The following is a 16,387-nucleotide window of genomic DNA, read 5'->3' as shown; positions in this document are numbered from 1 at the left end:
TCATCAGGGCAGAGATGGCGGTGGCCCCGCCTGGGGGAGCAGTGGAAGGACAGGGGTGATAAGGCAGGACGGCATACACACGTACTTGTCTGTGTTTCCGTAACTAAATGGCCAGGGCAATCTGGTGATCGACTCCTCTCTGTGTGAGCGACTCTAATTCCCGACCTGAATGCTTGTGTCTGTGTCTGCCCATGTCCACCTGACCCATTGTTGATCTCCAGCGGCCTCCAGCCACACTGTCCTGGGTGACCACTTCCTCCTCAAACTCAAAGCATTGAGGACATAGAACAGTACCCAGGACAGAACCATCTGCCACCTGCAGGGGCTCCCGCGCTCTCCCCGGTGTCTGCCAGCGTGGCCCTTCCGTTCCGCCATCCTCCAGCACAAAGCCCAGGGATGTGCTGTGTATCCTAGTTCCCCTGCTGCTCACATCCATCCTTCAAACCAGATCTCACAGGCAGTGTCGGGCCATGGTGATTCTCCCATCCGTTCCCTCTTTCCCACTCCCACCACCTGTCCATATCCTCCTGCCTTACCCCTGAACGCCGCAGCGACTGCCCACAGGGCAGCCTCGTGGCCAAGGCCATGGGCTCTCGAGCAGGCCTCTCTCAATCCTGGTTCTGCCAACTGTGAACTCTGTGAACTTGGGCTATTTCTTTAATTTGCCATATCTCAGTTTCTCCATCTGTGAAACTGGGCATAATTATACTTCACATGGTTATTAGGAGGGTCAAGTGAGTGATTACATAGAAGATGCTTGGAACAGAGTCTTGTATGTGGTTAGAACTCAATAAATGTTAGCTCTTACTTTTATTATTTATGCAGTAAGTCTTTACTGAGCACTTACTGTATAGAGACCTGCATTGTACTGGGAGATAGCCTGACCCCGGGTAAAGAGTGGAGACCCTAGCAATTCCACTCCTGGATGTTTATCCAACAGAAAAATGTTCACCAATGTCCAGCAGAAGACATGGGCTAGAATGTTCACAATAACCCTTTTCATAATAGCGCCAGACTGGACACTACCCATCAAGTATAGAATGGATAAATGAAATGTAGTGTATTTATACAATGGAATACCATACAGTATTGAGAAGGAATGCACTATTGTTACTTGCAATGACATGGATATTACAAATATAAATATAACAGGGGGAGGGGCGGTGCCTGGCTGGCTCAGTCGGTGGAGCATGTGACTCTTGATCTTGGGGTTGTGAGTTCGAGCCCCACATTGGGTATGGAGATTACTTAGTAAATAAAATCTTTAAATATATACATATTTATACATATATAAAATTTATTTTTATATAATTGAAAATTTAGATATATGTAAAATATGTATATTTTATAATTTAAAATTTATATATATAAAATATATATTAAATATATATGATTTATATATAAATATAAAAAATAAATATGTAATGGGGAATGGCTGGGCCTGGTAACTCCGGGCTACAGGTTTCAGTGGGGTTAGTCTGATTTTCACCTGTGACCTTGCCCGCAACATCACCTCCTCTTCTTTGCAAACAAAAAAATCCCAGCCTTTGCCTCATATCACTCTCCGACTTGCAAAGAATCATGGAGGCAGGATTATATAGGTTATATAAGTGAACACAGAGGAATTACTGACCATTATAATACAACACCCCTATGTGATGGGAGCTCACTCAACACAGTGATCCTCTAGGGTGGGCACTGCTATTTATGCCCATTTTACAGATGAAAAGACTAAAGCACTAAAAGGTCAATAGAATGATAGCAAAATTGTTATTTAAATCACACAATACTCATCGACCCTCTGTGTAGAGTGCTGCCCTCATCCCCATTTTAGAGGAAAGGACACTGAGGCACAAAGAAGTTGGGTACCCTGCCTAAGATCACATTAGGAAACAGCAGAGCAAAGACAGGGCAGGTGGCTGAGTCCACTCCATGCAGCTCTGTTCCCAGCTGCTCGGTAGTGAGGTCGTGGGCCTTGCAGCTGTCCTGCACCACAACCCCAGGACAACTCATGCATTGCTCGGAGTCTCGGCTTACCTATCTCTAAAATGGGAACATCAGTAGCACTTTCCTTTCAGGGGTGTCCCAAGAGCAACATGCAACTGTGGGTAAAGCCCCTGGCAGCAAAGGCCCCACGTGCAGGAATCACTCAGTGCAGGTCTGTGGTCTCCATCCTGGTCACCATTTCTAGAGATATTACTGGAATTTTTCCCAGCGACGTGTTCAGCGTTTACCCTTGTGGAGCCTGACCCACTGAAACTCAGCCTGTGAGAGACCATCCACCCAGCCTTGAGTCAGGCCAGCTTGGCCTCTCCTCAGCTGCCGACCAGCTTTTGGGCGCGTCGCTTTCCCAAGCAGTCCCCTCCTCTGTGAACTAAAGTTAGTTCTATTTTGTGACCATCAGGTGGCTCAGTGCTGTCTGTGACGGGCAATCTGGTTTTTGGGGAGGAGGCGGAACCTGAGCGAAGTACGAGAGGCAGCTACTCCGAGGGGCAGGTCATGCAGGTCCTGGGAGCTGGGGGTGCCCTTCCCCTGCTCCGCTTTATACCTCAACACCCCACACTCCCCGGCTCCCTTGCGTCTCACCTTCCCAGTGGGCTGACCAATGGGAGGCACTACCAGAAACTGGGGGCAGGAGAGAGCGGAAGCCAGGTCTGCCTCCCCAGCTCTCTTGGCTTTGTGTTAGGTCCACAACGATGCTTCTGCTCCCAGCGGACGATGGGAAGGCCCTGCTGTGATTCTGTCCCAGCTTCTGGGCTGTCCCTCAAACCCTGTGTCCCAACAGCTGGTGCCAAGTGAAAGAAGCCATTCATAGGAGCATACCTACGGCATGGTTCTGTTGATGTGAGGTTCGAGAACTGGCCATCCATCCTCTTTGGTGGTAAAACTCAGAACAAGGGTTGCCTTCAGGGGCGGAGGGGACGGCCGGGAAGGGGCCAAAGGAAACTTCCGGAGATTTTGGAAACATGTACCTTGATTGAGGTGTTGATTACACAGGTGTTCACGTTTACAAGACTCGGTAAGCCGTACGTTAAGACCTGCGTGTTTCACTGTGTGTAAATCATGCCTCGATAAAATTGGTTTACCAAGAAGAAATCCCTGTTTAAATACTGAGAGTGTTCTCTGATTTCCTGGCTGGAGTCTGATGAAAACACAGTTTTTATTTTTAAACATAACATGTAGATCTCAGAGGAGGATGGAAAATTTATATGTAGGGTTTAAAAAAAAAAAAACAAAACCCAGTAACACATGAGACTTCAGACAGAATTTCACGCTTGGGTTGGTTTATTTCAGGCCACGTCCCCAGTCCCCAGGGGCTATCCTTCATTCTCCCCTACTTTTCTGTGGTCTTAAATGTTGCAAAGCACCAACCTATATATAAAGTGTCTATAGCTCAGCGCCTGGCACATGGCAGGTGCCTGAGAAAGGTTCATTCTTATTAATACAAGTTGGGTTTCACTCTCAGGCCTGTTTTCTGATTTTCTTCAAGACAGTGCGATTTCACCTTGTGATTTGCACAAAGCACGCAGCCTCTGAATTCTGCCCTGGATGGGGAGGGCTTTCTCAGACAGCATGAGCCTGGCCTACAAGCTCTTGCCTAGGTGTGTATTCAGGGACGTTTGTATGTCACTCCAGGAAAGGAAGCAGGAGATTCAGAATATCTGTGTGCCCCTCTTCACCACAGCCCCAGAAAAATAGTCCAGGCCAGCACCTGCCTCGGCCTCATGACTAAGGGACAGCTGGTTGCCCTATCTGCTGGAAACCTTGCCTACGCACATGTTCGATAAAGGCTGTGTGAAGGCTGGGAATGGACCAGAAGACCCTGGAAACCTTGGCCAGCCCCCTAGGCTGTGAGGTAGAGGAAGGGGGACTGGGGCATACATCCCGGCTCGATCTCAGGGTCCAGATGGACCAGACGGCTTGTGACCATTCTTGTCCTCCAGCGCCTGGATGCCGTTGCCCCAGCCAAGGGTGCGGGGAGGGGCCGTCCTCCTTCTGCTCAGGGCCCAAGCACTGGCCTGCCTGTTGGGGAGGGCGGGCACGGAGCCTCTGTATGCCCAGCCCTGCTCTAGAAGGCACCGTTCCGTGGGCCGCGGCCCCTGGCAGGTGGACAGGGCCCAGGCAGGCACAGGCGGTGCTGGGTCTCCAGTCGGCAGAGGCGGTTCTGGTTGGACACCCGAGTGGCCACGCCCAGCCCGCAGGTGGTGGAGCAGGGGCCCCAGGCTGTGCTCCATTCTGGGCAGGGGACACCAGGGGGCGGGGGAGCGACAAGGCCAGAAAACTGGGGTCCTGGGGAGAAGAAAGAGAGGTCAGCACTATGAGGTCAGGGCTTGGCAGCCAAGTCAACCCAGCCGCTAGCGGTGCCATCTTGGTCAAGTGGCTTAGCCTCTCTGGACCTCAGTTTCTTCCTATGTAAGTTTCCTAATGGGCAATTGTTAGCGCTGAATCAAAGAACGGCAGGGACATGCTTAGAAAGGTGCTGTAAGCACCTCATTTGTGTCGGTTACTAGGCAACTACGATGGTGCTGGCCGTGATGGTCCCCCAGTCCGTGGTGGGTTTCTCATTTCTGCACCCCATGGCATCTTCCAGGAAGGAGGTTGTGGCCTGCGTGTAGAGGTGCTGGGACCCAGTGGCAAAGCTGCTAGACTTTCTGAGGCTGTACCTGGAAGAAGATGGGGGGTTCAGCACCGACTAGCTTCTCCTCCTCCTCACATTTATTCTGCTCTCTTAATATCATGGTGTCCTTTCTTCTGGTCCTTATTAACCAGATAGTTCTCAACGGGGGGCGATTTTGCCCCCCCGCCCCGGGACATTTGGTAATGTCCAGAGACATCTTGGTGGTCACGACTGGGCGTGGGGGTACTGGAATCCATCAGGGGTGCGGCTAAACCCCCTGCAGTGCACGGGACAGCTCCCACACGACAGAGCATCACCCAGCCGGTGTGTCACAGGTGCCGGGGTCGAGAAAGCCCGATAGGCCCGTGTGTGCAGGGTGAATGGGCGCACACACACGGACACACATATCGGAGATCAGATTTGCATCTACAGTGTCCTATCCTGCTGGTTTATACATGAGATGAACTCGCTGGCATTCTCCTGTGTGTTTAAGTGGATGTGTCCCATCCCATCGTAGGGATGTGACAGCCACCACGGCTGAAGCTCTGGGTGCGAGGCACGGTGACTGCTTTCCTTGGCATTACTCATCCAGTCCTCCACAACTCTGCAAGGTGGACGCCCTTACTCACATCTTACAGTTGGAGGAACTGAGGCACAGAGAAGTGAAGCAACTTTCTCAGAGTCACACAGCTAGGAAATAGCAACGCTGGGCTTAGAACCCGGGCAGGCTCTGTGCTGAACCCACCATGCTCTCCTCTCATGTGGCACCGTCATCAATGGACCAATGCCTTCTTTTCGGATGCCTTTCTTTAAAAAGATCATGTTCATATAATTATAATAACCCAGTGATGTAACAGTAACAAATTCTTTAAAACTAAAGAGTTTATAGCATGAAGTAACTGTCTTTCCTCCACCTCTGCCCACCCTAAGCCCACATCCCAGAGGCCTCACCTGGTTCAGTTTTGAGTTCCTCTTTGGATAAGCCCAAATAACTACATATTATTAATATTATGTAATATTCAAATTATATAAATGTAATATTAGTACATATCAATGTATTAGAAATAGAATAATAGTATATGTCGTAATAGTATGCCTCTGCTATGAAGTATGAGCGTTCAAGTATCCTAGCCCTCCTTTCCCTTCCCCGCTCCGCCTCCAATTTTTACTTTCCATTATTTGTGATTTAAAATTATATACTTGCTGTTTTGTCAGTTTTAAGAGGTCTGGTGACTCCCCACTCAGTTTTCCTAGTCTCCTCAACCACCAGCCCCTCCCAGCTGCGGTCAGGGAAACCTGGGCTTTGGCAGGTCCAGGTGTCCCGGCTCCTGAGAAGCCCCGCCCCCGCCCCCAGGTGGCCTTGGCCCAGGCTTGGGCTGGCCCAGTGCTCACCTTGGGCCGGGAGGCGCTGGACCCCCAGCTCCCTTCCCTGGTCGCACACCCACTCAGGGCAGCACTTGCCGGGGACCTCCACCCTCCTGGGATTCGGGCAGTCCCAGCTGGGCAGCCGGATGTCCTCACTGCACAGTGGCACACAGGTGAAGCCGCCGTCCTCACATTGGCAGCGAATCCTGCAGTGGGGCTGGAAGGTCTCCCCATCCCGGTACAGGCGGCCGTTCACCTCACAGCTCCCGTCATCCTCTCCCCCTGCAGAGGAGAAACCAGACCCCCATTCAGGACCCCCAACTTTCCCCTGGGCAAGACCGTGCCAGCCACATCCTGCACACGGTGTCTCTGCAGAGCTGGCCCAGATCCTGCTGGGGACCAGGGCCCTTAGGCATCTGTGCACTGCCAAGGGGCTCCAGCCCGCCATAGGCACCCCGTCCCTATTGCCAGGCTGCCGTGGCATCCGCGGGAAGACAGTGTGGCATACCACATCCTGGCACAGGAACTGTGGGGACACTGGCCTGGTTGGAGCCCCCACCCTGCTTTTTATTAGCTATGGAGCTTGGCCAAGCGACTTCACTTCTTGCCTCAGTTTCCTTATCTGCAAAATGGGTTATAATGGCACTTATTTCACAGGGTTGTGGTAGAGACTAAATGAAATGATGTATGTAATGAATCCAACATAAAAGAGACCTTCAGTAGATCCCAGCTGCTCTCTTGTTACTATTAACATAATTACTATATATTAATAACATAGGACTTACATCACACTGAGAATTCATGCAACACACCTTCATTGTGCATCTGCTATGCTGTAGTCATCACTGTCAGGCCCGGGCTTAACTTACTGTCTTTGTGACTTTGCATAAGTTGCTTATCGTCTCTGAGTCACCTTAACAACAGCAATGATGAGAACAGCTCGGTACCTTCAGGTACAGGACATAATATGTCCATAGCATTGTCACTGTGCTAGGCATATAGTAGGTGCTCAAGAAACACTCTTCAAACGAAGCCCTCAAGATACGGGCGTAATCCCCGCTTCCTCCACTGGACAAGCACTCCTTGAGGGCTGGGGCTGAGAGTGTTCAGGCTGGCACCCTCCCCCGCTCCTCCCTGCGCTGGCTCAGAGCATGGATGGGACACACAGACCCTCAGGAAATGCCCTTTAAATGAATGCCTCGTCCAAGGCCCTGCACAGAAGAGACACTAATGAAAGAGTTCTGATTTCCTGTAGTTCCAGAGATACGCAGTGTGCCCTTCCTGGCTGCCAAGCACTGGGCTCCGAGACAGGACTAAGACACAGTCCTTGTCTTGAGAGATGGAGGGCCAGGCAGGGGAGAAATGTGAAAGTCACCGTCTGCAGGACAGAATGAAAAGCCGTGGAGAGGCACAGGTGAGCCGCCCAGGGAGGGCAGAGTGAGGATTCCAGAGGTCCTGGAGACACGGGTGGCAGTTCAGTTGGGTCTGGGGAGAGATTTGCCCAAAGGCAGGTTTTCCCAGGTCTTCAGAGAAAAACCTCCAACAGGCCCAGACCCATGCAGGAATTTGGGACCTGCATAGATGTGGGTGCCAGCCCCTGTTCCCACTTGCTAACTGTGGGACCTGGGGCAGATCACTGCATGTCTCTGAGCCGCCGTACCCAGCTCACAGGACCCCTGGAGGATGAAATGAACTAGTTACTTAAAGCATTTCGCCGCAAGCCTGGAACATAGCAGATGCTCAATGAACAGGAATAGGGGATGCTCATTCCTCTGGGGAGGACAGAACCAGAGCCAGCTCTCTCCCTGCTCCTTCCAGGCCACAGCCCTCTGATGCCAAATCCCTGACCTTTGGCCTGGATCATGTGGCTGCTGGTTTCCTGGAAACTAGGGGCAGCTGCACCTTAATCCTGAGGGGTCTCCCACCAGAGTCCTGGAGACACAGCCCTGGGGCCTCCTGGTCTCCAGGAGGACCTGGTAAACACAGGGATTGTTTCGGAAAGTCAGCTGGAGGGGTGATACTTTTAGCAAGGTTTCCTGGCACCTCTCCTGGTCCTCCAGCCCAGAGCTGGCTGGGGGTGGGGCTCATGATCCCTGGGCGGCCACTGCCCACCCTGGGGGCTGTGTGCACCTTTGTGCATGGTCCCAAACACCAGGAGGCACCTCCAAACGTACTCCCTCTTCAATCCACCCCCCCCCCCAACTATATACACATATAGTTGCCAAAACCCTACTTCCTCTTCCAGGTCCTTCCAATGCCCCCTTGCCCAGCAACCTCCCTCAAATAACTTCAGAGCCCAGTTGTGTCTTCTGGTGATCCCTGCGTCCCTCTTTCCCTCTGAGAGTCCGTTGCAGGAGAAGGAACAACAGAGGGTTTTTTTGTTTTTGTTTTTGTTTCTAACCTTTAGCCACTTGCACACTGTGTGACCTCAGGCAGGTGACTTCACCTCTCTGAACCCCAGTTCCGGCAACTGCAAAGTTGGTTTAATAATAGGACCTACCTTGTGATTAAGGGTAAAATGAAATCACATGTTTGAAGGACACTGTCACTGAATGGTATCTGTTACTGCTAGCCTCTCCAGAGCTCTTGCTATCATTCATTCACTCAGTCCTTGTTTACCGGGGGCCTACTATGTGCCAGGCACTGTTCCAGGGACTCATGATACAGCAATGACTGAAACAGGCAAAACTCTTGCCCTCGTTGGAGCTTTTGCTCTAGTGGAAATAAACACCATCAACAAGTAGTCTATGATGCCCAATGGTGATTAGAGCTAGAAAAATAGTGGAGGGCAGGGTTCAGGAATGGGGTGTTGCATGTGGTGATCGGGGAAGGCCTCCCCGAGAAGGTGGTATTTGAGTAAAGATGTGAAGGAGATGCAGGAGCTTGCCATGCAGATATCTGGGGGAGAAAGAACACTGGTAGAGCAAGCAGCCAGTGCAAAGGCCCTGAGGTGGGAGCCCCCCTTGGGTATTTAAGGAACAAAATAGGCCAGCATGGCTGAATCAGACAGCAGGAGAGAGAGAGGGAGTTAGATGGGGTTAGAGAGAAAACAGCAGCAGGACCCTGTGGGGCCTTATAGCCACTTGTAGCCACTTTGTAGCCACTTGGAAGCGGTGGGAAGCTATTGGAGGCCTGGAGGAGGAGGGGAGGGGGAGGAGGAAGGATGTGATCTGATGTATGTATTGAAAGGGGTCCTGTGGCTGCAGTGTTGGGAACGGAGCAGGGAGCAAGGACAGAAGCGGGGAGACCATTAAGGGTTGCTGCAACATCCAGCATGTGATGACAAGGCTCAGACCAGGCGCGTAGCAGTGGATGGACTAAGAAGAGACTAGAATCTCAGGTTCTAGAATATTGTGAAGACTTCGCTGGTGGCCGGTATGTGGGGTGTGCAAAACGAGAGATGTCAAGAATGACTGTAAGGTTCTGGGGCGCCTGGGTGGCACAGCGGTTAAGCGTCTGCCTTCAGCTCAGGGCATGATCCTGGCATTATGGGATCGAGCCCCACATCAGGCTCCTCCGCTAGGAGCCTGCTTCTTCCTCTCCTACTCCCCCTGCTTGTGTTCCCTCTCTCACTGGCTGTCTCTATCTCTGTCAAATAAATAAATAAAATCTTAAAAAAAAAAAAAAAGAATGACTGTAAGGTTCTGAACGCAAGCCCAGGAAGGGTGGAGATGCCCTTGACTGAGCTGGGGGGGGCTGCACACTCGGGGTGTGGGGCATGAGGAGCTTACGGTGGACACACGCACAGCTTGGAGTCTGCTGTCAGAGGTCCACCCGACTAGGAATTGAGAGGAAAGTCTGGGGCGGCATATTCCCTCTAGAGCAAAGATCTAGACTCCACCTCTGTGAGGTCTCATCTGTGGGGTTCACAAGCCCCCAGATCTGGCTCATAAGTACCAACTATGCTGCCTGACCAGGGCTGGAAGTTGTAGGAAGAAGCAAAGACCAAGTAGATTTTTGACCTCCTGCTGTCTGAAGTCTGAATCAAGATAGAAAAAGAAAAGCCCCTTAATAAACTTAGTGACAATAACAGCCAATATGTACTCATCAAATGCTGAGTGTCAGGCCATAGAGTGATGGAAATTAAGATTGTGGAGCCAGCTCCCTGAGTTCAAATCCCACTCAGCCAGTTATGAGCTGTGTGACCTTGGGCAAATTGCCTAACCTCTCTGTGCCTCCTTTTTTTTTTTTCCATTTATGAAATGCGGATGACATTAGTACCAACCTCATATGGTTGTTGCAAGATTAAATGAGGTGATATTTATGAAGCCCTTAGTGCCTGGCACGTGGTAAGTGCTATGCAAGTGTTCGATAACTAAAGTTCAGCCAAATGCTTTATATGTGTCCTGGCTCATTGAAACAGCAGCCTGGTAAGATAAGAGTACTTATCTCATTTTTTCCCTGGATACATTTTTTATTAGCAATCATCTATGAGTTTATAAAATAAATCACTATTTTCTCATGATTATACTCCCCTGATTTAAAAATATTGATAACTTTATGTCTACTAGTCTTGTTGGTTTTTTTAAACCTTGTTTTTTTTTTAATTTTTTAAATTTATTTGACAGAGATAGAGACAGCCAGCTAGAGAGGGAACACAAGCAGGGGGAGTGGGAGAGGAAGAAGCAGGCTCATAGTGGAGGAGCCCGATGTGGGGCTCGATCCCAGAACGCCGGGATCACGCCCTGAGCCGAAGGCAGATGCTTAACCGCTGTGCCACCCAGGTGCCCCTAAACCTTGTTTTTTTCTATAAGTGGACTCATTATCAGTGATTCATGAGCCCTTCTCTCTCTCGTTCTTTTTTTAAAGTGATACATGCAAATAGATGAAAGACGTAGATTGCTCTACAAGACTTATTTTTAAAAAAAGAAAGATCACCCTCACGTTTTTCTGTTTTTCTAGAGCAGTGGTTCTCTGTTAGAGATGATTTTGTTCCCCAGGGGACATTTGTCACGACTTGAAGGTGGGGGACATGGTAGTGGCATCCAGTGAGTAGAGACCAGGGATGCTGCTGAAAGTCCTACCACGTACAGGACAGCCCCCCACCCCGATAAAGAATTATAACAGAGAATTATCTGGCGCAAAAAGCAAAGTTGAGAAGCTCTGAGCGCACCAAGGCTTGAGTAGTGGGAGATGTCGCACGCCCAAGGTCACTATAAATGGCAACCTCAGGATTCAAACTCTGGTCCAAGGGCTCCCAATCCAGGAGGAAGACAGAATGAAATGTTGCTTCAGAACCCGTGTGACCCGGTCCCAAGCTGTGTAACAGCTATCATGCCCGCGAATATTACTGAGACTGTTTGCTCATCTGTAAAATGAGTCTGAAAGGACTCACCTCATAGGATCCTTGTGAGGATTGTGGGATTTATGCGAGGATCGTGTGGTAAGTTTCAGCGTACGGCCTGAGACCTATTACTCTACGCCCTCCCTAGATAAACGGTGGCACTTTTATTTTCTCAGAAGTGTGAAGGTCCTGAGAAAGGATAGTGATTCCTGGTTTGAGGAATCTGGGAGGACTTCTCGGGGGAGGAGTGTTTGAGCTTGGCTTTAACAGTTGGTTGTGATTTGGACACGTAGGAATGGGGGGGTGCCGTTCAGGTGGGGGGCATCGTCGGAGCAAAGACAAGAGGGGAGGAGCTGAGGGAGGGCCTAGGGAAACATAGGTCACCAGGTTTGTCTGGAATGGATGGTGTACCTGCAGTGAGGAGGTAGAGAGAGAAGAGCTTCTCTTTGACTCAGGACCCCTCAGCCTTGACCCTCCCAAACACACCCACCATTGGTTCCGCAAACCTGCTTACAGAGGCACACGGACCCTCGGCCACCAGGGCCCGCCCTGGGCTGGCAGACCAGGCCCTGGCTGGGGTCGCAGACGTGGAGATGGTCACAGGGCTCCCCTAGCCGCCGTGCGCACACTCGACAGCAGCCGCAGCCATCCAGCACCAGGGGCACCCCCAGTGGGCATCGGGGTGGTGGCCAGGGGCAGGCACATGGCGTTGGGCACAGCTGGGCACACACCTGCAGAGACAGAGCATGTCACTCGGCCACAGTCATTCCAGGTGGGCAGTGAGGGGTCCACGCTTTGGCCCCAGGGTCACACAGACCTGGCCTTGAACCCTGGCAGTCTGGTGACTGCCTAAGAGACAGTGTGGCCTTGTGGTCATGAGCAAAGACTTTGGACTAGAGTTGCAGTCCTGTCTCTGCTCCTTATTAGCTGAGTGACCTTGGGCAAGTTACTTAAGCTCTCCAAGCCTCAGTTTCTTCATCTGTGAAAAGGGGACAATAGTAATATTTAACTTGGAGGGTTGTTTTTAGGAGTACATAAGATGATGCGTGTTAAACCCTGAGCGCACAGCCCGGCCTGCAGTAGAGGCCCAGTGCGTTTAGCTATGCTGATCGCCATCGGTAATTACAAGGAGGGACTTAGGCCCTGCCCTCTAGAAGCTCACAGAAAGGCAAAAGCAGCGAAACAAAGGATTACAATGGCAGGGTACTGAGAGATGGGGGAAACTGAGCTCCAGAAAGAGAGGGGGTCTTGCCAAAAGTCACAGCGTGTTAGTTGCTGAGCTGGGAGCCCGCCTCCTCCTTAAGGATCCTGTAATAGGGAAAAGCCTGAGCCAGGGACCCACCCCCCAGGGACAGGGTCAAGGTATCGACACAAGTGTCCTGGTTGCTCCTCCACATTCAGGACAGAGAAATAACCAAACCAGAAACCAGATGCCGGGGTATCCCCATATATCCATTTGAAGGTGGGGACCCAGAGGCAGGCATAATTCAAGATGCTCCCCGCAGCCCTCTTGGCGAGGGACCAATCTTTAGTTCAGTAGGATCCTTGGAGGACCAGGGGGTTTTATCTGGAGATTGGAAGACTTACAGTTTGCAAAAATGGAATGAATCCCCTCCTAACTTCTGTGCCTAGTGCCCACTTTGTCCCACCCCTAGGAACCCCCAGTCCTGCAAACCTGCGGTCAGTGGCGTGCAGCTTGCACCCTGGCCACCAGGGGCTGCCCCAAACTGGCCAACCAGCCCTGGGGAGTGGGGGTGCTCCAGACTGGGACAGCACGGGTAATGAGGCAGGTGGGCAGCTCTGTGCCCAGGGCCTCACAGGGGAGTGAGTCTCCATCTCTGCAGGAATTCCAAGCTGGAGACGGGGTGATACCAAAGCGATTCTAGAGAAGATGGCCTAGACTTGCCCCCCAAAGTCTGGTCTGGACCAACAGCATCAGCATCACCTGGAAGTCTGCGGCAGCACCTAGGACCCCTCTGTATGAATCCAGTGCTGCATTGTAATAAATCTGGACATGATCTCATGGAATTGGCCTGAGGAGTCATGAGCTGGACTTTGAGGTTCCCTTGCTTAGTGAGGTGACTAAGTGACGGCTTCCTTGGTTAGGGAGAAGTGGGGACCCTCACCAGAATTGGCTCTCGAGTCCCTCGCACCCAACAGCAGGGTTGCCAGGCTACAGGCCTTCCGCTTTGTACTCGGATTCCCGCCGTGGGCTCTCTACACAGCCAATAACAGGTAGAGACTGGAATCTGGGTGCATGTGAATCCAAGGCCCGGGCTCTTATTACCACGCCTACCTCTTGACCTTGGGCAGCTCTGTTGCAGCTTAGCCTCTGCCTCAATTTACCTGTATGTTCAGGAGGGATGGTGACAGGTCAAGGGAGCCCAGCCAAGGAGAGATAGGCCCTCTCTGGACTCCCTGGATCTCCAGGGCCTTCCTCACCACCCCGGGCACATGCAGTTTCCCCAGACACTTGCTACAATCACCAGGGGGAAGAGCCCTAGACGTGGAATATTCTAGAGAAAGTTGAAATCCAAGTTGGACCACTGATGGGCTGTGTGACCTTCAACACGCTGCTTCCCTGCTTCATGGGGAGGGAGCTGTTTCCTTTTCAGTAAATGGGGGTGGAGACCACCTATCGTGAAATGGTGACAGGGATTAATGGCTAGCTCTTAGTCACCGTGACTTTGTCCGTTTCCAGGTCTCTGCCACCTGCCCCTGTTCACAGGCCTGAGCCCAGGAGCCCACAGGCTGCTGGAAGACTTAGAATTCTCTCCCTGGGGATGGTTGTGGCTTTCCGTGTTCGTGATGACTAAGTCCCTGATTCTGCGCGGGATGCCGCCCGGCTCCCTGGGACAGGGAAGAAGGGAGGGGTGGACAAGGAGTCCCAGAGGGCTGCGTTTTGGTCTTTCACTTAAGCTAGGGCCCAGAACCCCAAGTCCCCCGCTTCAACTACCCAAGCCACCCACCTGGGCATCATGTTTCGCTCAGCCCCTGCGGGAGAAGAACCAGTGGGATTGGGATGCCAGTAGGGTTTGTAGCCTTGCCCCCACTCCTGCTCAGGACCCAGGGAGAAACGCTCCTGCTGTGCTCCTCAAAGAAGCATGATCATACAGTGAGATCATGGCTTATGGTGGGGCCAATCTCCATGGCATCGGGAACTCAGCATTTGCTGAGGGAATGATGGGGCTTGGCAGCTGTGGCCTTGGTCCAGGTAGGGGAAGAGGCACAGGCAGCAGGAGAAGCACAAATAGAAGTGCCCCTTCCCCAGCCCCCTCACACCCAAGCCTGTCCTGGGCTCCACTTCCTCTAGAACTCTGATGTTTCTTGCTGTGTGATTTTAGGCAAGTTGCTTGCCCTCTCTGAGCCTTGCTTGCCCAAAAACAGGGGGTAATAATTCCTTATGAGGTTGTTGGATATGTTAGGCAAGGTAGATATTTCACAAACCTTTTGAAAAATGTTCCATAAGAGGAGATCATTATTCCATGAGGTGTGTCCCTGCCCCCCTTCAGCCCAGGTCTGCAGTCACTCACCACCAACGGCATTAATGCCCTTGCAGTGTGAACTTTCTAATCAGCTAGACACCAGCCCCCATTCAAATCCTGGCTCACAGTTAGGCAATGCAGGTTTTATGCTGCGTCTCCCCATGTGTAATGAGGACACCGCCTTCAGCTTTGTAGAAGGGCTCTGAGGACGGCGAATACCCATGGCCCTCTTCTTTTGAACACCTGCCACGTTCCAGGTCCTGTGCTGAGCACTTCTGATGAATTACATCAGTGAGCCTCACAAAGGTCTCATGGTCATGACGCCCATTTAGCTGAGGAAGCAGCTGAGGCTCCGAGAAAAGGGACTCGTCTGTGGTGACACCGCAGAGCTGGCCAGAGGCAAGTGTCTGGGCACCGGGGAGGGAAGCTGAGCTGTGCCCACCCCCGGGGACCTGCAGGAATTCTTCCCGGGGATCCTTGCAGTGATTTTACACCTCCCCCACCACACCAAGGAAGTCAGCAGGACGTTTTGGGGCCCGGGGCCCCCTTACCTTTGACAGGAGGCAGAGGATGGAGAAGGCCAGAAGGTGGGTCTGTGGCATGCCTCTCATGTCACTGTGTCCCCCACGGAGCCAGCTTTGAGCCTGGGAGGCAGGACCTGTAAGTCTTTATGTTCCGGCGGCTGTGAGGTCACTCCCGGGCACGCACACACACACACACACACACACACACACACACACACACACACGGGCTGGTCTCTGCGTTCCCGCTCCTCTCCCCATCCTCATGCTCCCACTGATGAGCCCATTTACCTGAAGATGAGTCCGTGGAGGCCACCAAGAGGGTACCTGCCAGTGTGAGTGTGAGTGTGTGTGTGTGTGTGTGTGTGTGAAAGCCAGGGCCAGTGCCAGTGCCAAGAGCCTGTGACAGGCTGGCAGGGGCCTCTCTTGCTCCTCCCAGCCCAAGGGGGGCTTCCGAGCCGCCTCTGTGGCTGCTGTAGCCCTGCCCCAGACCCCTGCCCAAGCCCCGGGGCGCTGTGGACCCAGCAAGAGCTCCACAGATACCCCCTTTGCAGCGCTGACCCAAGTCCTCCGAAGCCCCGTGGCCTGGACTCTGGGCAGTTTCGGCTGGGCCTGTGGTTTCTGGCAGGAAGATTGGCAGCCACCCAGAGGCGGGTGTGACCCAGAGCAAAACTTCCCTGGGCGGCCTGTTTGCTTTTGGCAACAAGGGGCCTCCCTCCGGCCTGCTTGCCTGGGCTCTGGAAGGTGGCCCACGGTGGAGGAGCCCCTGCCGGTTGGACCTACTGTGTGCCGGCACTTGCCGGGCCCTGCCAGATGATCTGGAAGAACCAAATCTATTCTGTTTAATCCTGCCCCCTCTGTAGGAACGGGAGACACAACAGTGACCTTGGGACAAAGCCCAGAGTGGGAGACAACAGTGGGAAAACGGGGAATTCCTGGGCATCCTGAGGAGGGGTCTTTGTTCCGATGGAAGGTGAGGGACGGCTTTCTGGAGGAGGTGTCTTTACAGAGAGCCACAGACAGAGGGGGTAAGAGAAGGCAGAATGTTGCAGGCAGAGGGAACAGCATGTATGCCTAGGCGGGAGTGAGCGTGATAACGTGCCTATTCTGGGAG

At 52.3% G+C, this 16,387-nt stretch overlaps 1 protein-coding gene and 1 long non-coding RNA gene across 8 annotated transcripts in view; one reads left to right on the top strand and one right to left on the bottom strand.

The window, feature by feature from the left end:
- The window catches only part of LOC103669729, a 44,746-nt gene that overhangs the window by 14,889 nt on the left and 13,470 nt on the right, over window positions 1-16,387 (top strand). Inside the window, exon 4 of one of the 6 annotated variants that reach the window (XR_005836958.1) lies at window positions 15,010-15,264. The exons of 4 other annotated variants lie outside the window; for them this stretch is intronic. This is a non-coding gene — a long non-coding RNA (uncharacterized LOC103669729). Of the gene's footprint in view, window positions 1-13,111; window positions 14,919-15,009; window positions 15,265-16,387 lie in introns of those variants that run through there. One more of the 6 variants, XR_005836957.1, reaches the window with a different exon arrangement.
- Window positions 3,268-15,878, bottom strand: CCN5 (cellular communication network factor 5). 2 transcript variants are annotated; one of them, XM_040638377.1, is made up of 5 exons: window positions 15,565-15,878; window positions 15,304-15,418; window positions 11,782-11,998; window positions 6,011-6,265; window positions 3,268-4,290 (listed from the first exon to the last, which is right to left on the bottom strand). In XM_040638377.1, the coding sequence occupies exons 2-5, from the start codon at window positions 15,361-15,363 to the stop codon at window positions 4,070-4,072; spliced, it is 753 nt and encodes a 250-aa protein (XP_040494311.1). In that variant the 5' UTR covers window positions 15,364-15,418; window positions 15,565-15,878; the 3' UTR covers window positions 3,268-4,069. The 2 variants fall into 2 exon arrangements, with proteins under 2 accessions (XP_040494311.1, XP_040494310.1); XM_040638376.1 differs by having other exon boundaries at window positions 15,304-15,396; window positions 15,565-15,876.

The sequence above is a fragment of the Ursus maritimus genome, unplaced genomic scaffold (genome assembly GCF_017311325.1).
Source record: "Ursus maritimus isolate PB19 unplaced genomic scaffold, ASM1731132v1 scaffold_22, whole genome shotgun sequence".
Lineage (NCBI taxonomy): Eukaryota > Metazoa > Chordata > Mammalia > Carnivora > Ursidae > Ursus > Ursus maritimus.
The sequence above is the reverse complement of the archived record's forward strand: the minus strand, read 5'-3'. Positions and strand labels throughout refer to the sequence as shown.

Bases quoted from the DNA above. Each gene is read 5' to 3' on its own strand.
- CCN5 (XM_040638377.1), bottom strand. From the start codon at position 15,363: ATGAGAGGCATGCCACAGACCCACCTTCTGGCCTTCTCCATCCTCTGC. The intron at 11,999-15,303 runs GTAAGGGGGCCC...CTGTCTCTGCAG, and splicing joins TCCTCTGCCTCCTGTCAAAG to GTGTGTGCCCAGCTGTGCCC. The intron at 4,291-6,010 runs GTGAGCACTGGG...TCTTCTCCCCAG, and splicing joins CCAGCGCCTCCCGGCCCAAG to GACCCCAGTTTTCTGGCCTT.